Source organism: Glandiceps talaboti, chromosome 6, assembly GCF_964340395.1.
Source record: "Glandiceps talaboti chromosome 6, keGlaTala1.1, whole genome shotgun sequence".
Classification (NCBI taxonomy): domain Eukaryota; kingdom Metazoa; phylum Hemichordata; class Enteropneusta; family Spengelidae; genus Glandiceps; species Glandiceps talaboti.
In genome coordinates this window covers 18,652,048-18,670,591 of record NC_135554.1, presented here as the reverse complement: position 1 = coordinate 18,670,591, position 18,544 = coordinate 18,652,048, and the positions used below count along the sequence as shown (strand labels likewise).

Here is an 18,544-nt window from a genome sequence, read left to right as displayed (position 1 = left end):
GTTCTAGACAGTAGTCACGTGTTATACAGTTCATGTACGATAAATAATGAATCACTGATCAATGCTAACTGCGTGCATATCAGTAGTATTTCATTTGACCTAAAATCGAAGTCAAACATTTTGTGTCTCCGTACATAATTTGACAGACATCAAGTTTTTTCGAGAACAAAATAGGTCTAAGCCAATATGATATCAAGGATTACAAAGTACATATCACCATAATTCAATTAAGGCAAAAATAAAAAGATGTGTTTCTTACCTGGCCCCCATGATATGCCTGGTAATAGGTGGGTGGTGGCAGTAAGGCTGGGGTTTGTGGCTGGGACGGTTGATCTTGTTGGTAAGGGATAGCATCATGTTGGTAAGGGATAGCATCATGTTGGCCAGCAAGAGCATCTTGATGAACCAACGCAGCTGTGAACAATGAACAAGTGAGGATAAAATGCAACTTAAGGACACATTTTCATAACCAATCAAGAGAGCAGCAGTCAGACATTTCGAGACACTGTTTCGTGAAATATATATAAAATAAAGACGAAACTTACTGATGAACGTTTATCTCACTCAAGCAAAACATTGACACTATTTGTTTCAAATCCACGACTCGGACCACTATAGAAAGTGGTCTTAGCCCATGTCTACCTAGTACTCGTTAATTGTTCTACGTCTGCTATTGTTTTGAAATGGTCTAACATTTAACGTACAGGATACCGCCAAGGTGTTTACTTTACGTTCGAAACGGGAAAAATACCATAGTTATACTTAGTTTCCAAGGAATTCTTACACGCCCTCTCCCATTAACAAGTTTTAAAACAGACATAAAACCGTATTCAACCATGTCCACCGACATATCTGTTAAGCTATATTTGATTGTATGCATATAGTAAAGATATGTTGGTTAGACCAGTCAGTAGCTAGTACCATGGATATATATATTCAGTGAGTCATGCTAGTGAACACATTGCATTTTTCATTTTATCAAGATTGTTGTTCTTATTTTGAATTTTTCTTGTCGTTGTACCTTTCGCAGCCTATGATAGCGTCCCGTAAATTCATCACATGTGGACTAAATGGTCAAAACGTTTATTTTCATTCGATTTTACACAAAAACACACACATGTGAATGGCGCCATCAACAACAAATAGATAGGCAATTCTTGGACCTTTCCACTAAAGCATTGATGTGTTTTTCTACTGACAGCAATCGACTGATAACAACGAACATTTTTTAGCTACTGTGGACCTACACTTTCTTCAACTTCAAGCTGCACTAGCTGTACACGAAAATGTTGTTTAAAACTGTTTTGTTAGGGATAACGAGTTAAACGTAATATCGTACGTAGATCCTGCACAGTAATGAATTATCTAAAGGGTCAACATATTTGTGTAGCCGTACACACTGTGTGGTGTAATATATCCGCTCCCAAAAATCAGCACCCCAACAAATCACGAGTTCAACTTATGACACTATACATATAGATAAAATAGACCATTAATTAACCTATAAAAATGTCTAATTATTGGTATTTTAACACTTTTTCAATGAATATATTGGTGGTTGTTTCCTTGGAAAAAATAATATCTCAGTTACAGCAAGTGCTGATGGATATTTTCCATTCTAATTATTGCACCATATTTATGTTTTCAAGATATTTCCTGAATGAATTCCTCATGAGATATATATGTACTTTAATTATAATCTACATCCGATCTGTAGACGATTCATTTCAAAGCAGTAATCCTACCTTTATCCTCAAGTTCACTCATGTTGAAACAGAGATGTCTCCGGATGTATAAACTTCTATGGTTTCTCTGACGCTCTGTGAACGACACAGCTGTAGTTGTTGCTGTTGTCTCAGTATTTGTAAGTCCCACGTGTCTTTATAAAAAAGGCCAACTCAGCAATCTGATAAAAGTAAACCGGAGATGAACTCTGACATGAATGTCATTTGATCGACTGGAAAACTGTCCTGTTTGTAGGACATTACTGATTATACAACACCACCACAGGATGACGTGCGTGCAACTCAGATACGGGAACATAACATATATTCGTCACTAAGTTTCCAATGGTGACCTTTCACCTTCCTCTTATCTCTAACTACTGTAACAGTATAGCATTCAATAATTTTAGAAATGGTTTAAATCTAGGGACGAATGTCGGGTGAGAAAATATACATTTTTAAAATTTTAAGAGTGAGTGATGAGTTCTTTATACAGCAATACTCGTCCCAAACTCTCACGATATATTTTGTATGACTTTACATCATCTTGCGTCACGCTTGGCAGGTTTTGACAGGATTCATACCTACATGTGTCTGCACTGAAAGTCGAACATAATGATGTCACTTCCGTTAAAACTTTGTGACGTCATTGACAGTTGTTATCTCTTTACGGAAGATAATATTTGTGAATCTTTTACTGAAGATAATATTTGTAAGGCAGCGAATGGCAACAACTCAAAAATAAATATGCTTTAAAATCTTGAAAAACTACATTAAAACATTATTTCATTTCTGTTTAACAAAAAATGGGACATTACATTTTGAGTTCCGTGCCATACATATAAAATGAATTGTGTAATTGAAGATTGTTGACACAGATAGGGCTGATTTGTTCAAACATTGTACGTCACATGTTTACAAAGCAAAGATCAATGGTCAGAAGTATTCGTATAGTTGCAATGTGTCTGTATGATTTCATCACTACTAATCCTCAATTTAGAAAATAATGTATACACGACTTTATGTTCCTGTGGGCAAACATTTTATTGCAGCTAAAACGTCTCGCAATGTGACTCATTTCAGGTATCTGAAATTGTTTTATATTCTTTGTGGGAGTAAGCATTCTTACACTTATGTCTACCATTCGACTACCTGTAGACTATTTAACTTTACTTGCTTCCGTATTTCTAGTTTCTTAAAATAATTGTGAACATATAAACAGCAGGATAAAGTGTAAAAAATATATGATCAAAGTATTGTAAGTCTACTGAGTTTAGATTACTAGTAATTTTACAAGGGAATGGTTTTATCAATTTCTTTTGTTGCGTCAAATTGTTAGAATCGAGGTTTCGTTTGAAAAGTTTGGTGACAGGCGGTTTACAAAATCGACGAAAGTTCGTTCGATACATTGACTCGTTCGGCGGCGCAGTTTCAAAGTCTTAAAAAACATACACGTGTGGTTTTTTCAGAATCTACAGAACTGAAATTTTGTAGAGGTCAGTTATGGGGAGGGATTGACTCGATCAATGAACTAATAATGAATATATTCCAATCGGTTATAGGTCTAGTGTGCAACTTTTGGAAAAAAAAACCCGAATGGAGACATTGAGATTTTAAGACTGCTCAAATTCGTCGGAGGCGGGACTCGTCAACACCAAGAATGGTAGTATCTTTTCATAATCATTTTGATAAACTGACCTTTGTAATAATTGAACTAAAACTGTTGATACTATATCTAATAATTTATTAATTGTAATAAAAAGTAAACTTCACCTGCAGTACCGGAGTAACTACCAATGTGTAGTTTGTATTTGTTGGTTTCATCTTCTATAGAAAAACTGTCATACTTCGCATATGCTTTGTCACCATTAAAGGCCTCCATATCAATTCTGAGTTCATACCGACGAATGGTGGTCAGTTGATGAATCTTGTCATTTCCCATCCAGAATTCCCCACTAGGATCACCAAAACCACGTTTATAGTAATTCCAATAACGGTAGAAATTCACACTGTTGTCTTCTCGTCGCTGGAAAACCTATATAAGATAGTAATAAATGACACAGTATTTGAAAATGTTTCATTTTTCACATGGTAGCACTATATGTGTAAGAGCTTCTTATTTTCAAAGTAATTCCTACAAGACCTGACTGGGTGGTCTGGAGAGTTGAGATGAGGCCAGGTGAATCATTTATGTGTGGTATGTAAATGTTGACGTAGATTTTAGTTTTAACGAGTCATTTCATAATTGCTCAGAATTTTGCATTCCAAAAATTACTGAGTGTAGGAACAAACCCTCATGCATTAAATATTGATTTTTAACAACAGATATCGCCGCCATTCAGTAAATAGAAAGATGATCACCAAACGTGTAATACTTGTGTATATTCTTCTTGTGTACTATTTGCAAACATGATTTGTAAGAAATTTCCTGCAAAAAATACAATAAAGTATCTGTGACATTTAAGAGATGGCTTAATTTTGATAAATGACCCTGAGGTGGAGGTCAAGGTCAAGGTCAAGGTCAATGTCTCAAGAGAAAGCTTGCATGCACATAATATTGGGTTAAATATGTGAATGAAAGGTTATTAAAGGATTCGGTTATACAGGAACTACATATTGCATGTCAGAAAAATCATGTCGCATTCCGGACGGACAGACAGACAGACAGTTGGAGCTAAAAAGAGCCCCATAACATGCGTGTTGGTCTGTGCATTTTGACGACAGAAATTTACAAAGGTAATAATAGTGTCTTTGTTCCGAAGACGTTTTGCCTGCATGCGAGTAAGGTATCATGCCGTCTGTAATCTTTCACACACGTCTAACAATAACCTCTCCTTGGAGTCTATATATTTTCTCCTAGCAAACTCTCTTGGACGTCCGTTGTCTTACTTTGTGGCAAGGTGATGTGTTCGTTCGAAATATAATACTTAGTTAATCCCATCTCAAGGACGAACAATCAATATCAAACAACCTAGAACCAGATGCAAAGTGAAGGCCTCTCGTAAGCTTAATGAATTTTCATTTATCAGTTAATGATCTTTGGCCTCCATATAGTTGATATACTGTAAAAGCTTGTCGGCATTGTCGGGATTAGTATAAAAACAAATATAGTATACCACCATGAGTATCTGTCTGTCTGTCTGTCTGTCTGTCTGTCTGTCTGTCTGTCTGTCTGTCTGTCTGTCTGTCTGTCTGTTTATTTAGTTTCTTTATTTGTCATTTATTTGTTTGTTTGTTCGTAACAAGGTTCCAGGGTTCCCTTTGTTCCCACATCCACTGATTTGCAAGACGATGACGATGATTTATAAGACAACTCTGGTGGAAAAATTGTGACTTTTTCAGAGACAAACTGTAGAACTTTTAGTCACGGACTTGGACCATGGACAGGAATAATTGCATGTGAGCTGTGTAAAGGACTTACACAAGTTGTATAACCCTTCCATCGCTCATTCCATTTAGCCTGTGTGTTGTGTCAGACAGATAACACAAATATACTTGTATCTGATTATTCATGCCGTTTCTTGCCAATTATTTTATAAAAGACTAAACAATCAATGAAAAATATGCACAACTCATTTTCATTTTCACATTTTTGGAAGATTTTGGGGGAAAAAAGATGCCAAATGGAGTTGCTTGAAAAAAAATCCGGATATGAGTGGGTGATGAAAAAAAAGATGGACCACTACTGCTAGAAAAAAAAAGAGGTAGACATGTCCAAGTCTCAAATCAAAGTTCTTTTCTCCACCTCTTACTGTCAAGATGCTATGAAACTTTATTTCAAAAATGTGACTACCATGTGTAGTTGCTCTTTACATGTTAGAGCTGTCTTGTAAAGTTTGTAAATTATTGTCTGAAAGTGTCTGTGAATAGCCTAAACATTGCCTTTAGAAGTAAAAATCCTCCAGGGCTTCTAGGGGGAGACCCCTAGATCCCCCCATAAGAGGTAGCAAGTTTCAGTCTCAAATCAAAGTTCTTTCCCAAACCTCTTACTGTCAATATGCTATGAAACTTTATTTCAAAAATGTGTCAACCATGTGTAGTTGCTTTTTATATGATAGAGCTGACTTGTAAAGCTTGCAAATTATTGTCTGAAAGTCTCTATGAATAGCCTGAAAATTGGCTTTAAGAGTAAAAATCTTCCAGAGCTTCTAGGGGGAAACCCCTAGACCCCTCCCCCATAAGAGGTAGACATGTTCCAGTCTCAAATCGAAGTTCTTTCCCCCACCTCTTACTGTCAAGATGCTATGAAACCTTATTTCAAAAATGTTTCAACCTTATGTAGTCGCTTTTTACATGTTAGAACTGTCTTGTAAAGCTTGCAAATTATTGTCTGAAAGTGTCTGTGAATAGCCTAAACATTACCTCTAGAAGTAAAAATCCTCCAGGGCTTCTAGGGGGAGATCCCCTAAAACCCCCTCCCCATCGACACACACTCACACAAGAGGTGGACATATCCCAGTCTCAAAGCTCTTCTCTCTACAGCTTACTGTCAGATGCTATGAAACTTTATTCACGGGGCCCGGGGTCAGTTACTTTTTGTCGGCCCAATGGAAAAAAAACCCGGCTGGAGAAACTGACCGGTCTATCTGAATGTATGAGGTCACTAATCAAGTTTCCGATTTGCATTTTCAGTGTGTCATCATACCATGGCATAAAAACTGTCAATTATGTTTATCTAATTGAAAATCAAACATGTATGAAATATGTAGTTTTCTAAATATAATCTGTGTGTGATAGAACAACATCTTTTTACTCTCTGTATTACCCTATGCGAAAACCAAGCAGAAAATTGTGGCAACAAAAGTAGGTGTTCAACATTGACGTAAAAAAATAATCCGGATATCTCAAAGAAGGAAAGAAAAAAAAAGTTGCCAGCATAGGCAAAGGAGAAAAAATAATAACTCACAGACAAGCAGGTGGGAAGAAAAATAATGACTCTACCAATCTTCCAAGCCCCCCTCCCAGTATATCGAATGGTCTACCCCTAACCACAAATGTCATGTTAACCACAAATGTTGTGCACGAGTACTCATGGTTTGAAAGGTTTACGGGAAACCGTTTTCTAATTCTAGCTCGACGGCAGATAGGCTTAAAAGACATCACTCAGATGATGCTATAGGCATAATAATTTAAAATTCACCGACCACTCTACAGAGAAATGGTATATATTATGGTATGTCTTGACAATCTTTTATGTTATCAGTATACTTTGTAAAGGAAGTCATTGCTGCATTTTAAGACACAACGAGCCCGGGAATCGTGTTACAAACAAACAAACAAACAAACAAACAAACACACACACACACAAACAAACATACATATACTTATGGGGTGTACTAGATGTGGTTGTAGGGATGAGTATAAAAACATATCTAGTATACCCCATGATATAAAAACATATCTAGTATACCTCACCATGAATCAGCATATGAAAATTCATTAAATCTCAGTAACCAGTCATGAATTCATAATTACTGTGTTTGGGTTAAAACATGACACTGCTTGCAGCTTGTACATGTCGCCAAACACCTAGTTAGAGAAATGAATATTGCCCACATGGGTGTCAAGACAATAGGTGCAGTAATATCGTTTGTCTGTATATGGAGATGTCATTCAAGTTAAAGTTTAGTATCCTTTCTTTCTTCTCCATGACGATCATAATTATGCATGACCTATTGTTATCTTAAAAGCACATCTCATATGCGTGACTTATTGTAATTTAATTATTGTAACGAACATAGCGTCGCAGATTAAAAACTTGGCTTTTGACCGTCGAGCTGTGAAAATCTGAGTCGACTCCTGGCCCTGGCCTTGGACTGAGGCTTTAGGCCGAAGTCATCAGGGCTTTGATAAATAAAGTATATGGTCCCAGGTACACAATATACATCATCTCGTATGCAGTTTATCATTTCACTACAAGTGCTGATCTTAAAGATTTCATATGGTGGAGATCCGAACCTGTTGTCAACGTGGCCAATTTGCACTGGCAAACCTCTTGCTTGCTAAGCGAGTTTCCCTGAAGAAAAGCGAGTTCCCCTTAAAACGGCTAATTTGCACACAATTACGTATACAATTTGTATACAAAACGGTTATTTGCCAGGGCTTTGGTAAATAAAGTCTATGGTTCCAGTTCAAACCACATACATGTCTCGTATGCAGTTTATCATTTTAATACAAGTCTTGCTGATCTTGAAGATTTGATAAGCCCATGGATTTTCTCCAAAACCTAATCGGTACTTACCATAAATGTAGCAAATAAGTGTGCAAAGTTTCATCGCGATCACCTGAGTAGAGATTTTTTATATACAGATGAAATACACACACAGACTTTCTGACTCATGACATCACCTCTTGTTCTTACAAGAGGTATTAAAACTAGGTTACAGCAACGTTAACTAGCATCGTGCAACATGCATCCAAACAAACCAGACCTAAAAAGGCCATTTAATTTACCGTACACTTACTTTTCATTATTTGTAGACAGACAGACAGACAGACAGACAGACAGACAGACAGACAGACAGACAGACAGACAGACAGACAGACAGACAGACAGACAGACAGACACACACACACACACACACACACACACACACACACACACAATTTCTGTCCCATAACATTACCTCATTCATACGAGAGGTAATAAAAGCTAGGTTACAGCAACTAGTATCGTGCAACATACATCCAAACAAATCAGTCCTAACAGGCCGTAACTCACCATGTATACTTACTTTTTGAAACTCAATATGGTCACTTTTATTAACAGTGAATATCGATAATTTCAATGCAATACAACACAATGCAATATATCCTATTGATATTTGTCATCTAGTTATGAATTGTTAGTAACTATTCTTTGATTTTTATTAGCGAACATATAACAATTCAGTCATCCATCCATCAATCCACTCACCCACCCACCTACCCATCCTCTACCTCACTCTCTTAAGCGACCGAGAAGTCACCGAGAAAACTCTATCACAAATAAAAATAACACTACATTTTATTGTTAGATCTTACCATCCATCCTCTTAAATTCATGTCACAATACACGGAAAATTCTCTATCACCAGTAGGATTGATACGGTATACACCATTTGCAGTTTCACCCAGAGAGAGGATGTCATAGCAATCCCTTCTTGGTCCTATATCAAGAATAGATGAATATTCAGTTAAATTTTGGATACATTAAATCGAAATTAAACACATGATAGCATAATAGCTTTATCATTCAATCTGAAATTAACTTTGTTAGCATTTTCGTAACCAATCTTGTCAGCTGAATTAGGTGTTATGGCGTGTCTTGTTTGTGAAGGTCATAGTCTTCATTAAAGAATTCTCAAGCTGGTAAAAACCTGCTGGGACAATCTTAGAATTTACATTTTATACTTGACAATTATTATAATTTCTATTCATTGCTTAGTTTGAAGATTAGATAAAGAGTTAAACATATGGCTGTTGAAAATCAACTGAACAATATCCCAGGTCCAGTTGCAAACGAATAGGGCGTTTGTAAATCATGGGCGAGGTTTGAAATTTAACCTTGAACTTCAAATCAGACACGACAGTGTATGTTGTGAAAATATCGATAAGGTCTTCTAATCTATTACTCAATTAAATTAGTTTGCATGGAATCAGATTGATAGATCAGATTCATTAACATCAGATTGATAACAGTGATCATATCTTACGTCAGACAGTCAGACAAATTCGGACTATTATCTACCACATTACCTACTATAGTACAGCACAGACAGACAGACAGACAGACAGACAGACAGACAGACAGCCAGACAGCCAGACAGACAGACAGACAGACAGACAGACAGACAGACAGTCAGACAGACAGACAGACAGACAGACAGACAGACAGACAGACAGACAGACAGACAGACAGACAGACAGACAGACAGACAGACAGACAGACAGACAGACAGACAGACGGACGGACGGACGGACGGACGGACTGACGAAGAACAATCACGCTAAAGAGTTTATGACAAGTGTATTATAAAGAAATAACAATGGCACATGCTATATAAACCGACGTGCGTGTAGATGCCTTTAAAGTATCTGAGTGTACAGAGCAGATAGAGTTAAAAGCACAGCAATACATATTACTAGTCCATTCCGATCTATGTCATTTTAGAACTGTTAACTTACTGAAGTAAGTCGTCAAGATCCCCATCAAACTTTGAAAATTTTCTTGAAATTGGACTGTGAATTCTTCATTCCTATCGAGCTTAGCATTCGTGCTTCGAATCAATTGCGCAATATTTTCATTCATTGCAAAGATTCTTTCGTTTGTTACAGTCATTGTTCCGATAAGTTGTTGGATACTTCCATCAATGGATCTGAGTTTTTCATTTGTCGCATCAGTACTTTCTGTAATTGTCTCTAGATGTTCAAAACTGTGTTCTTTAATTGTTTTGTCTAGATTTTGAAGATTTTCATTTGTTGTATTTAGAGCTTGTGCATTGACATCTTTGCTTTTCTTAATGGAGTCATCTATGGTCTGAAGTAATTCATTTGTGGCATTCATAACTTTAACCCCAGCATCACTATACTTGTTAATGTTGTCATCACTCCTTGTAAGTGGTAGGCCTGCACGTCGATTGGTGTCTTGAGCTACAGCATCGTACAGTAATACCAGGAAAACGATAAACTTCAACGGTGCCATTATGGAGTTCTGTTAAGACAATAGCATTCATTGGTAACTTTGATTTGTGTGAAGATAAAAGTATCCATTGTCTTACACCTTCGTTGGCTACAACTGACATATTAGTTTATTAATCAATCAATCAATCAATCAATCAATCAATCAATCAATCAATCAATCAAACAATCAAACAATCAAACAAACACACGAACAAACAAACAAACAAACAAACAGACAGACAGACAGACAGACAGACAGACAGACAGACAGACAGACAGACAGACAGACAGACAGACAGACAAACAAACAAACAACAAATAGAAGTGATATCACTGTCTGACACATATTTTCCATGAAGTACACGCTATCTTCAAGCAATACTTTTCAAACAATAGTGATTTGTTACAGCTATGTTTTGTATATGAAGTGTTTATAAATTGTTTGGTTGGCATTCTCGCAAGCCAGGGCATAGTATTGTGTGGTATCGTTGCTGTTAACAAGGAGGAGAATCAAGTTGAGGGGAGTGGTGCATAAATTTAACCAAATAGTTATTCCATAACATCAATAATTTAGAAACAGTAGACCTTGAATTGTTAGCTAACCCTAAGGGGGTTAAGACAAATGCCAAATATAATATCTCTTTGCCCCCCCCCCCCCCAGCTGCTCGTTTAGTTATTGCCTGCGTGGACCATAACTATAATATAGTTTCCTTCAAATGTGCTTGTAATAAAGGTGAAAATACCACTTTTGTGCGTTCCCCAGTATAAAGAAATGCAGCTAAGATAAATTCAGCTGTTGGCCTTTAAATATTTCGAAGGATATGTTTCGAGAAACTTCATGGAAGAACATGCACATGACATGTTTATAGTTATTTCATTGTATTTTAATTCAAAGCGGCACTTCTATGGTCTATACAAATGTAAGAACTTCATATGGAGGAATTTGTTCTGGAAATCCATATCGCATAGTACTCAAAGCCTAGAGATCATTATACACGTAACATCGCTGGTCATTATTTTTACGAGGGAACATCAACATTTGATTTTAATTATGCATTAAAAGATTAAGTCCATTTATGGATTGACAAGGATTTAAATTGCTAAGCAGAGGTTAATATTCTTATTCATGTGTCATTACTGATATGTTCATCTTAACAAAAAAACTGGCAGTGCCTTGCACAGATTTCCGGTTGTCTTAAAAATATGACCATTACACTAAATGTGTTTCAGTTAATTGATTCAGCTTTTGCATCAGGTTTGAGAAAAGTACGGGATGTGGGTACTTTTTACTCACCCAAATTACAATGCATAGCAAGTAACTTTACATCTCATTCATTAAAACTGTGCACTTGATAATTAATTGTTTACGAAAGTTCGAGGTTATCTTATTTCATACCACTTCCAGGAAGGATGTTGTTATCGAAAATTCAGTAATTGCATCCCAGTTGTACCCCCTTGGTTGCATATGGAGAACAGAAACCTGAATTTCGATATGTGTTTAGAGGAAATACAATTAATGTAATATTAACCTGATAGCACTAGCATATATATGTGTTTATCATTATATCATTAGATATGATTACATTGTACAGGATCATATCATAAAACTTAAGTTTATGTCAGTTTTGATGTTTTACTCTAACATAGTTCTGTATATCTAGTGATTCGAGTCTGGAAGTTAAAGTTACCTTGATGAAGTCGTGTTTTACCATTATATATATATATATATATATATATATATATATATATATATATATATATATATATATATATATATATATATATATATACACACACACAATTAATACATAGCCTATTGGTTTATTATTTTATAGACAACTTTTGCTCATAAATACTCGTTTAATTTACCTCGCCCTCTAGATCTGCCATTTGTGGAAGGCTTTGTAATACTTGTAGTTGATAAAGTAGCCCATCCCCAGCATAGAATATAAAAGATACCCTAGAAAACACCAAGTCATGTGTTTACTTAAATTGTCACATAGTGCAAGCCACATCAATAATACGTTTACTTTATGTAGCTGTAACTGCCCCAGCAAGTAGAACCTATGAACCGTACTTTATCTATGTGTAAGATTCTCTTCTACACTACTATCAATTGCAATACTGTACACTGTGCGTCATATCGTCATCCTTAAACATGGATGGGATGCTCAACATATCATATGGGAAATCTGGCAAGAGCAATCATATTGCCAGACATGGGGAAAAGGGAACAGGCCAAGCACATAAACCTGAATCGTTAAAGTACGGACTCATGAGACCAACATCATGAGGGTAACAACGAATTAAAAAAACACGTTTTTCCTGGAGTAATATATATGAATAGAAGTGAAATCGAGGAAAGAAAAGTGACACGAGTGGGAGTCGACCCCACGTTTCCTGAATACATACTACACCAGAGTGCTCTAGATAGCTGAGCGAAAGACTCAACTGGTAGATTCCGTTGACGAAAATGGTAACATTTATTTATAGCAACAACTCCTAGAGTATAATACTTTAATAATTTGGTCATGACAATGGGATGGTATCTGTCTTGTCATATTTTGGAAAATTGTGTGGTATTGTTGATTAAAAAATCATATTTTATAAATTTCATTTGAAAAGTTATTCACATGTTGGGGTGTAGTTTTATTTTCAACATTTTTTGGCGAGTTTTGCTTGACATTTGGTGTGTATAATGCTCTTGCTGAGTTCGTTAAAATGTTTTCACTTGTCATTTGCTATGATTGTGAAAAAAATAGTTTAGTCAATTGCAACTTCAAACGAAACCCCTGCTTTCTCTGACATAGACTACCAAGAAAAGTACAGCCTACATTAGTACACAGAGTATTCGTAAACGTCCCCTATGATAATTGTCTTCCTCACCCGTCATCGCAACTGTCATGGCAGCGCTATTCTAATAAACAAGCAATTCGTCGTATGGGGCGAACCAGTTTTTGAAAATACAAAGATATCTATATAAAATCCGCTTTCTACGTTCTTAACTTTACTCACCTCATTTTTTGAAGGATTGTTATCGAAAACACAATTGATCACAATTTGGAGATATTACTTTGATCAGAGCAGGAATCTTTTTACAGACTAACTAAATCACGTATAGTTATGGTAGGGAGAGTACAAATTATACTAAAAAGTAAGTTTCTCTGAGTGTAGAATGTTTTTTCTTATATCATTAATGGTATTTTGTCATCGTTTTATAGAACGGTTTCATCTCATGATTTATAACAAATATATATATTACTTATGGAATAGTTCTGTAAAGTTCTTCAGAATCAGAGTCACGTCAGTATCAATTTTCAAAGTACAAAATTAAAACTACAATATTAAACACATTACCTGATTTAATATCTGCAGACAGGGCCGGGTCACAAGTAGATAAGACTGGTTGTCGTAACACACTAGTATACACTCACACAACAAATGTGTTCCGGTCGCAACACAACTAATCCTGCTATCGACAGCTTAGAGCGGAATATACTTCGAGTTCTGACTTGTCTGAATTATATGAAAAATCTTACTAGTGTATCATCCAAGGTTCTGTTTTTGTTGTCAGGCCACTTTGGTGACGTCATTTTATTGTTTCGGAGAAATGAATTTACAATTGATAGGGTGAACATCTGGTGAATGCATTTCGGGACAGATATATTACGGAAGAGAGACTTCTATTACTGAATTGTTAAATATGACTTCAAGTTTTCAACAACAGTACTCATGTGTGAAACCTATAATTCGATATTCATTTGATTAAAGTTGTTAAATGTAAATGTGACTAAAAACTCAAAGCACTTTAAAATATACTCCGCTGTAGCTTAGTTTTGGTGCAACCTACACCCTATCCTTAACATTATTAAATGCTACAAGTCCATAACCACGAATTTCGTGTCATTCGTAACCAGGATTTAATACACATCTTTCCTAATTTCTGATCTCTGTATGTGTCTTCCATGATGACAAAAAATGTATTTTAACGTTCCCTTTGATACCTAGCATAGACCTAACTATATTGACATATAAAATAGAAAAAAACATGATAAACGTAAAAGTCAGTAATTCGATACCTATACAAGTATACGATACAACGATGTCACGATGTTTTGTATTATTCACTGAATGCGACTGTTTGTTGTTGATATAAGTATCGTACCAGTGGCCAGCTCTGATAGGGTGTGTGGCCAGTGCTGGAAACCCCAGACCCCATTTTAGACCATTACAGGTTTGTAAAAGCTGAAAGTTTAGAGAAAATACATTTTCTTTGGGAGGCAACATTTGGGGCAATGAATGGTAATTATGAGTTGGTAAAGGAAAATGGACCACATTTGAAATTAAAAAATAACGCAAAGTGGACCCCATTTTAGACCAAGGGAGTAGAAAACGCACCCAAAGGGTGGCACATAAAGGGCGGCACATATATGTATATTCAAATAAGGGGAGTAGTCCCCCCCCCCCCTCAGGTATAGATATGGCATGAATGAACGCTTTCTGGGAGAGGACGAGTTGTACGGAACAGAGACCCTTGCCCTAACAAGGCTGAGGCTATTGTTTAAAGAGATAATACTCTCCTAGCTTTATTTCTTTGTTTCCAAAAATACCTCACTCCAGTGTACAGAAGATCTCTTCTAAGCCAGATTTTCCACTGTTTAAATCTATACTTTAGAGAGACCATCGATAAAGAACTGGTGAAAATAATTTTGTGTGAGTTCCTCAGCATAAAGAAATGCAGCTAAGATGAATTCAGTCTCGCTTTTGTTGCCCTTTAAATATTGCGAAGGATATGTTTCGAGAAAACTGCATGGAAGAACATGCACATGACATGTTTATAGTTATTTCATTGTATTTTAAATTCAAAGCGGCACTTCTGTTTACGTTATCACAGCGGAAAACTACTATGGTCTAGAGATGTTAGATTCATGAACTTTATATGAACGTAATTGTTCTGGAAATCCATATTGCATGATACTCAAAACCTAGAGATAATTATACACGTAACATCGCTGGTCATTATTTTGTCAGTGAACATCAACATTTTAATTATGCATTAAAAGATTAAGTCCATTTATGGATTGACAAGGATTGAAATTGTTAAGCAGAGTTTAATATTCTTATTCATGTGTCATTACTGATATGTTCATCTTAACAAAAAAACTGGCAGTGCCTTGCACAGATTTCCGGTTGTCTTAAAAATATGACCATTACACTAAATGTGTTTCAGTTAATTGATTCAGCTTTTGCATATGGTATGTGAAAGGTTCGGGATGTAGGGACTTTTTACTCAATCAAATTACAATGCATAGCAAGTAACTTTACATCTCATTCATTAAAACTGTGCACTTGATAATTAATTGTTTACGAAAGTTCGAGGTTATCTTATTTCCTACCACTTCCAGAAAGGATGTAGTTATCAATAATTCAGTAATTGCATCCCAGTTGTACCTCCTTGGTTGCATATGGAGAACAGAAAATTGAATTTCGATATGTGTTTAGAGGAAATACAATTAATGTGATATTAACCTGATACCACTAGCATATATATGTGTTTATCATTATATCACTAGATATGATTACATTGTAGAGGATCATATCATAAAACTTAAGTTTATGTCAGTCTTGATGTTTTACTCTAACATAGTTCTGTATATCTAGTGATTCGAGTCTGGAAGTTAAAGTTACCTTGACGAAGTAGTGTTTTACCATTACATATGTGTGTTTGTGTGTGTCTATATATATATATATATATATATATATATATATATATATATATATATATATATATATATATATATATATATATATATAATTGATACATAGCCTATTGGTTTATTATTTAATAGACAACTTTTGCTCATAAATACTCGTTTAATTTACCTCGCCCTCTAGATCTGCCATTTGTGGAAGGCTTGGTATTACTTGTAGTTGATAAATTAGCCCATCCCCAGCATAGAATATAAAAGATACCCTAGAAAACACCAAGTCATGTTTACTTAAATTGTCATATAGTGCAAGCCATATCAATAATATGTATATTATCATACGTTTACTATACTTTATCTACGTGTAAGATTCTCTTGTACACTATCAATTGCAATACTGTACACTGTGCGTCATATCGTCATCCTTAAACATGGATGGGATGCTCAACATATCATGTGGGAAATCTGGCAAGAGCAATCACATCGCCAGACATGGGGAAAAGAAACAGGCCAAGCACATAAACCTGAATCGTTAAAGTACGGATTCATGAGACCAACATCATGAGGGTAACAACGAATTAAAAAAACAACAACTTGTGTTTCCTGGAGTAATATATATGACGTGAAGTGAAATCGAGGAAAGAAAAGTGACACGAGTGGGAGTCGACCCCACGTTTCCTGAATACATACTATACCAGAGTGCTCTAGATAGCTGAGCGAAAGACTCAACTGGTAGATTCCGTTGACGTAAATGGTAACATTTATTTAAAGCAACAACTCCTAGAGTATAATACTTTAATAATTTGGTCATGACAATGAGATGGTATCTGTCTTGTCATATTTTGGCAAATTGTGTGGTATTGTTGATAAAAAAATCATATTTTATAAATTTCTTTTGAAAAGTTATTCACATGTTGGGGTGTAGTTTTATTTTCACCATTTTTTGGCGAGTTTTGCTTGACATTTGGTGTGTATAATGCTCTTGCTGAGTTCGTTAAAATATTTTCACTTGTCATTTGCTATGATTGTGAAAAAAATAGTTTAGTCAACTTCAAACGAAACCCCTGCTTTCACTGACATAGACTACCAAGAAAAGTACAGCCTACATTTGTACACTTAGTATTCGTAAACGTCCCGTATAATAATTGTCTTCCTCACCCGTCATCGCAACTGTCATGGCAGCGCTATTCTAATAAATAAGTAATTCGTCATATGGGGCGAACCAATTTTTGAAAATACAAAGATATCTATATAAAATCCGCTTTCTACGTTCTTAAATTTACGCACCTCATTTTCTGAAGGATTGTTATCGAAAACACAATTGATCACAATTTGAAGATATTACTTTGATCAGAGCAGGATTTTTTTACAGACTAACTAAATCACGTATAGTTATGGTAGGGAGAGTACAAATTATATTAAAAAGTAAGTTTCTCTGAGTGTAGAATGTTTTTTCTTATATCATTAATGGTATTTTGTCATCGTTTTATAGAATGGTTTCATCTCATGATTTGTAACAAATATATATATTACTTATGGAATAGTTCTGTAAAGTTCTTCAGAATAGGAGTCACGTCAGTATCAATTTTCAAAGTACAAAATTAAAACTACAATATTAAACACATTACCTGATTTAATATCTGCAGACAGGGCCGGGTCACAAGTAGATAGGACTGGTCGTCGTAACACACTAGTATACACTCACGCAACAAATGTTTTCCGATCGCAACACAACATATTGTGCTATCGGTAGCTTAGAGCGGAATATACTTCGAGTTCTGACTTCAGTCTGAATTATATGAAAAATCTTACTAGTGTATCATCCAGGGTTCTGTTTTTGTTGTCAGGCCACTTTTGTGACGTCATTTTATTGCTTCGGAGAAATGAATTTACAATTGATAGGGTGAACATCTGGTGAATGCATTTCGGGACAGATATATTACGGAAGAGAGACTTCTATTACTGAATTGTTAAATATGACTTCAAGTTTTCAACAACAGTACTCATGTGTGAAACCTATAATTCGATACTCATGATTAAAGTTGTTAAATGTAAATGTGACTAAAAGCTCAAAACACTTGAAAATATACTCCGCTGTAGCTTAGTTTTGGTGCAACCTACACCCTATCCTTAACATTATTAAATGCTACAAGTCCATAACCACGAATTTCGTGTCATTCGTAACCAGGATTTAATACACATCTTTCCTAATTTCTGATCTCTGTATGTGTCTTACATGGTGACAAAAAAAACGTATTTTAACGTTCCCTTTGATACCTAGCATAGACCTAACTATATTGATATATAAAATAGAAAAAAAAACATGGTAAACGTAAAAGTCAGTAATTCGATACCTATACAAATATACGATACAATGATGTCACGATATTTTGTATTATTCACTGAATGCGACTGTTTGTTGTTGATATAAGTATCGTCAAAAATTAAAAT

At 35.5% G+C, this 18,544-nt stretch overlaps 2 protein-coding genes across 4 annotated transcripts in view; both read right to left on the bottom strand.

Annotated features, from left to right (window-relative positions):
* Window positions 1–1,900, bottom strand: part of LOC144436330 (uncharacterized) — a 12,024-nt gene extending 10,124 nt beyond the window's left edge. For both annotated transcript variants that reach the window (XM_078125098.1, XM_078125100.1), the window contains exons 1-2: window positions 1,746–1,900; window positions 260–414 (exon numbers count right to left, since the gene is read on the bottom strand). In XM_078125098.1, coding sequence (XP_077981224.1) covers window positions 260–414; window positions 1,746–1,767 — 177 coding nt within the window. In that variant the 5' untranslated portion in view covers window positions 1,768–1,900. The remainder of the gene's footprint in view (window positions 1–259; window positions 415–1,745) is intronic.
* On the bottom strand, window positions 1,785–17,869 carry LOC144436329 (fibroleukin-like). Of its 2 annotated transcripts, none has more exons than XM_078125096.1 (5): window positions 17,722–17,869; window positions 9,891–10,416; window positions 8,748–8,872; window positions 3,498–3,759; window positions 1,785–1,906 (listed from the first exon to the last, which is right to left on the bottom strand). In XM_078125096.1, exons 2-5 carry the CDS (start codon window positions 10,405–10,407, stop codon window positions 1,899–1,901), a joined length of 912 nt encoding a protein of 303 aa, XP_077981222.1. In that variant the 5' UTR covers window positions 10,408–10,416; window positions 17,722–17,869; the 3' UTR covers window positions 1,785–1,898. The 2 variants fall into 2 exon arrangements, with proteins under 2 accessions (XP_077981222.1, XP_077981223.1); XM_078125097.1 differs by lacking the exon at window positions 17,722–17,869 and adding an exon at window positions 13,743–13,842.
* Between the last annotated feature and the right edge of the window lie 675 nt (window positions 17,870–18,544).